The sequence below is a fragment of the Nanorana parkeri genome, unplaced genomic scaffold (genome assembly GCF_000935625.1).
Source record: "Nanorana parkeri isolate BGI_ZX_2015 unplaced genomic scaffold, ASM93562v1 scaffold857, whole genome shotgun sequence".
In the NCBI taxonomy this organism is placed as follows: domain Eukaryota; kingdom Metazoa; phylum Chordata; class Amphibia; order Anura; family Dicroglossidae; genus Nanorana; species Nanorana parkeri.
The window spans coordinates 428,434-431,995 of NW_017307125.1; the positions used below are offsets into that span (position 1 = coordinate 428,434).

At 35.8% G+C, this 3,562-nt stretch overlaps 1 protein-coding gene across 1 annotated transcript; it reads left to right on the forward strand.

Annotated features, from left to right (window-relative positions):
* Window positions 1–458: 458 nt before the first annotated feature.
* On the forward strand, window positions 459–1,394 carry LOC108794502 (olfactory receptor 6C1-like). The gene has a single exon (XM_018565548.1). It carries the CDS (start codon window positions 459–461, stop codon window positions 1,392–1,394), a length of 936 nt encoding a protein of 311 aa, XP_018421050.1.
* Window positions 1,395–3,562: the final 2,168 nt, after the last annotated feature.

Here is a 3,562-nt window from a genome sequence, read left to right on the forward strand (position 1 = left end):
ACCCTTGGTGTGTTATCATATACATGCAAAGTTGCCTGGTGATAAACAAAGATTACATTTGGTCTTGGCCTGCTCGTGGCTTAACTCCAAGCACATACATTTAGAAAAAAAATAATGATGAAGCTTTATGCTATTAAATTGTTACATGTATTTTCATTTTAATGCAAGTCGTGTGTAATTACCTGAATTCGACCTGATATCAGGTCATCCGTTTTAAAACAGAGCTCAGATTGGGAGAGAGAAAAGCAATACGAGGAGCCAATCAGTTGTGCTGCAGTAGTTATGTGTGGTGGACAGAAATACAGATATGACAGATCCTATACACAGTATGTCTTTCATCTGTCTTTTTAGCTGTTTACCTGGACTTCAGCTTTAAAGTTACATCAAGCCATGTATTAATGAATAACATCAAAGTGTCATGTTTTTCTTTTTTCAGATTTCAAGCTTTTGCCTGAAAAATGTACGTGAATCAAACATTTATAGACTATTTTATCATTAAAGGGATATCAGATGACCCACACCTTCAACTTCCCATCTTCCTTGTTGTCCTCCTCATTTATCTCATCACCCTGTGTGGTAACCTAACTATTCTTATTGCTTGCCGGGACCCCCAGCTCCATACACCCATGTATTTCTTCTTGGCCAACTTGTCTGTAGTTGACATCTCTTGTACTACAGTGTCTCAGCATAAGATCCTCACACAATTCATCACTGGTCACAAAGAGGTCTCCTTTTTTGCCTGCATGGCACAGATGTATATGTTCGGCTCTTTACAGATTCTTGAGCTGGTCATACTGACAGCTATGAGTTATGATAGATATTTGGCCATCTGTAAACCTTTGCATTATCACATTATTATGAATCCAAGAATGTGTGTCTTGGTGGCTGCTTTCTGCTGGTTGTTTGTGTTTTTGGAAATCCTTCCCCCAGTTGGGGTAGTGTACAGCTTTTCTTGCTATACAACCAATGAAATCAACCACTTCTTTTGTGATATTGTCCCTTTGACCCAGATTACTTGCAATGACACAAGAGTTCTGGAAACCCTATTCTTCATAGAAGCCTTGTTTCCTATGATGCTTACACCATTTCTCCTCACATTTGCTTCTTATGTGTTTATAATAGCTTCCATATTAAAGATCCGTTCTACTTCTGGCCGACTTAAGGCCTTCTACACATGTTCTTCCCACCTCACGGTTGTCATACTGCTGTACACTACGCTGTTCAGTCAATATCTGACACCAAACTTGGGTACAAATTCGGATACCAAAAAGGTTTCTGCTCTGTTAAACACGGCTGCTGTCCCGATGCTTAATCCTCTGATCTATAGTTTGAAAAATAAAGATGTCAAGGCAGCTCTCGTGAGAGGCAGAGGATATAGCAAAACAAACCATTAACGTTTTATTGGAGTTGAGAAAGCTTTCCGTTATGAGTGGAGCAGAACAGCTGTGACAGATCTGGGCACTTTCAGGTGCTCATGGACAATGACTTGAAGTTACTGTACTGTTGTACATCAAAGAGCATCATATTCATTATCATTGTCATGACATTAACATGGAATATAAAGGCCTTAGAAGGATTGCTATATAAGCTTTTAACTATTGCATACCCACAGTCCGAAATAGAAAATATGAATACTTCTACTTATTTACTAAAATTCCTATTGACTTCTTCTCTATAAAATATCATATATCAGTTGAAGAAGATAGATTAACAGACTAATATTTAATGGAATAATTTATTTCAGAACAATGTATAATTTGTATAATAGACTCAATGTACATGTGGCCAATCAGAATCCTAAATTACCATGGTGGCATAATACCAGAAACATTTAGCAGAGCATTCAACTCACTAGAGACAGAGGGTTTCTACTACAGCCCCTGACATCAACAAAATGGCTGAACATAATATTCCATATATGAAATGCTACAAAAGACTGTCAGAAGTTGCAGGAGATGGCAAAAGGATCCAAACAAGGAAAAACCACATCACAGTTCAATATAACATAAATAAATAATTTAATTAATTAATAAATTAATAATGTTATTATTTTATACATTTATGTTATTTATACCATGTATAATTATTTTTTATTTACAGGGTTTTGGGGGTGAGGAATGCATTCTGTTTAGGGATGTTCAGATACCAAGTACCGTACTCGCTACAAGTACAAGTACAGATACGTTTCCAGCTCCAAGACTAGAGAAAAATTCAAAAACTAGGAGGCAGCTGTCATTTGTAAGGAGCACACCGAGCTCCTGGGATTTGTACATCTCTGTTTTAATGTATGATGGTTTAAATGTATATATGGTTTTTATAAATATTTATAAGTGATGCACCGATACCATTTTTTCAGGTACAGGTACTGATACTTGTCCACTACAGATACAAGTACTGATACATTTTTTGTTTATTGCCATGTGATAGTTTAGAAAGTCATGAAAATTATTATAGCACTTAGAAATTGCCAAAATATATTATGAAGGGAAAAATATGTTTTACTGAAATTCATACCATATGATTGGACCGAATAAAGAGAAAATGGGGATAATAATTTAAAAAAAGGTATGAAGTTAAAACTTGTTGGTCTCAAGTGCTAAAGCCTCCAGGAGAATCTTCACAGCAGACACACTTCCAGGCATGTCAGATATTTGTTGACCCACGCTGTGCTCATTGGTTCATCTCACTGGGTCCTACATCTCTACTGTGCCGTGTACTGATGTAGTACCAACAGAAGGAACCACAGAGGTCAGAGGGAGACATAGGCATCCGATTCCCCCAGAAGTGTAGAATTCTGAAGATGCTGCTGTTGGCTGTAGTGCTTGAAGACAGTAGAGTTTAGACTTACCTCCGGCTGTAGTAGTAGAATAATTTAGGCAAGGTATATATCACATACTGTATATGTCTGTAATTAGTAATATAGTTTTCAGCATAATGTTACATGTTTTGATCTGGCTTAATAGGTCATAAAGAGTGGTTGGATATTTATGATAAATAAATATGAACAAAAAAGTAATAAACACATATGATATACAAAAATAGGCATGTCATGTGGGTTGGGAGATTCTAAACTAATATACCTACATATGTCTTTGTTACATTTTAGCTTTTTTTAGATAGAACTTTCAAAATGCTTGTGAATCAGACAACTTAAAATGTAAAAAAAAAAAAAAATGATCAAAATGATTTAATAGGAATGTCATAGGAATATAATAATATAGGGTAGGTTGTAATATAATCAACTTATATATATTTTCTTCCTTTCTATAAGATCCTACAACATGGCTTTCAGAATGCTTGTAAATCAGACCACTATCCAATATTTTATCATTAAAGGAATCTCTGATGACCCCAAGTTACAGTTTCCGATTTTCATTCTGGTCCTCCTTATGTAGCTTATAACTTTGAGTCCTAACCTGACCATTCTTGTTGCTTGCCGACACCCTCTGCTCCATACTCCCATGTACTTCTTCCTTGGAAACTTGTCTATGATAGATATTTTTTGTTGTACCATATCGTTACATAAGCTTCTGATCAACTTCATTACTCGTGATAAGACTGT

Excerpts from the sequence above, each read along its gene's own strand:
- LOC108794502 (XM_018565548.1), top strand. The coding sequence starts at position 459 with ATGTACGTGAATCAAACATTTATAGACTATTTTATCATTAAAGGGATA.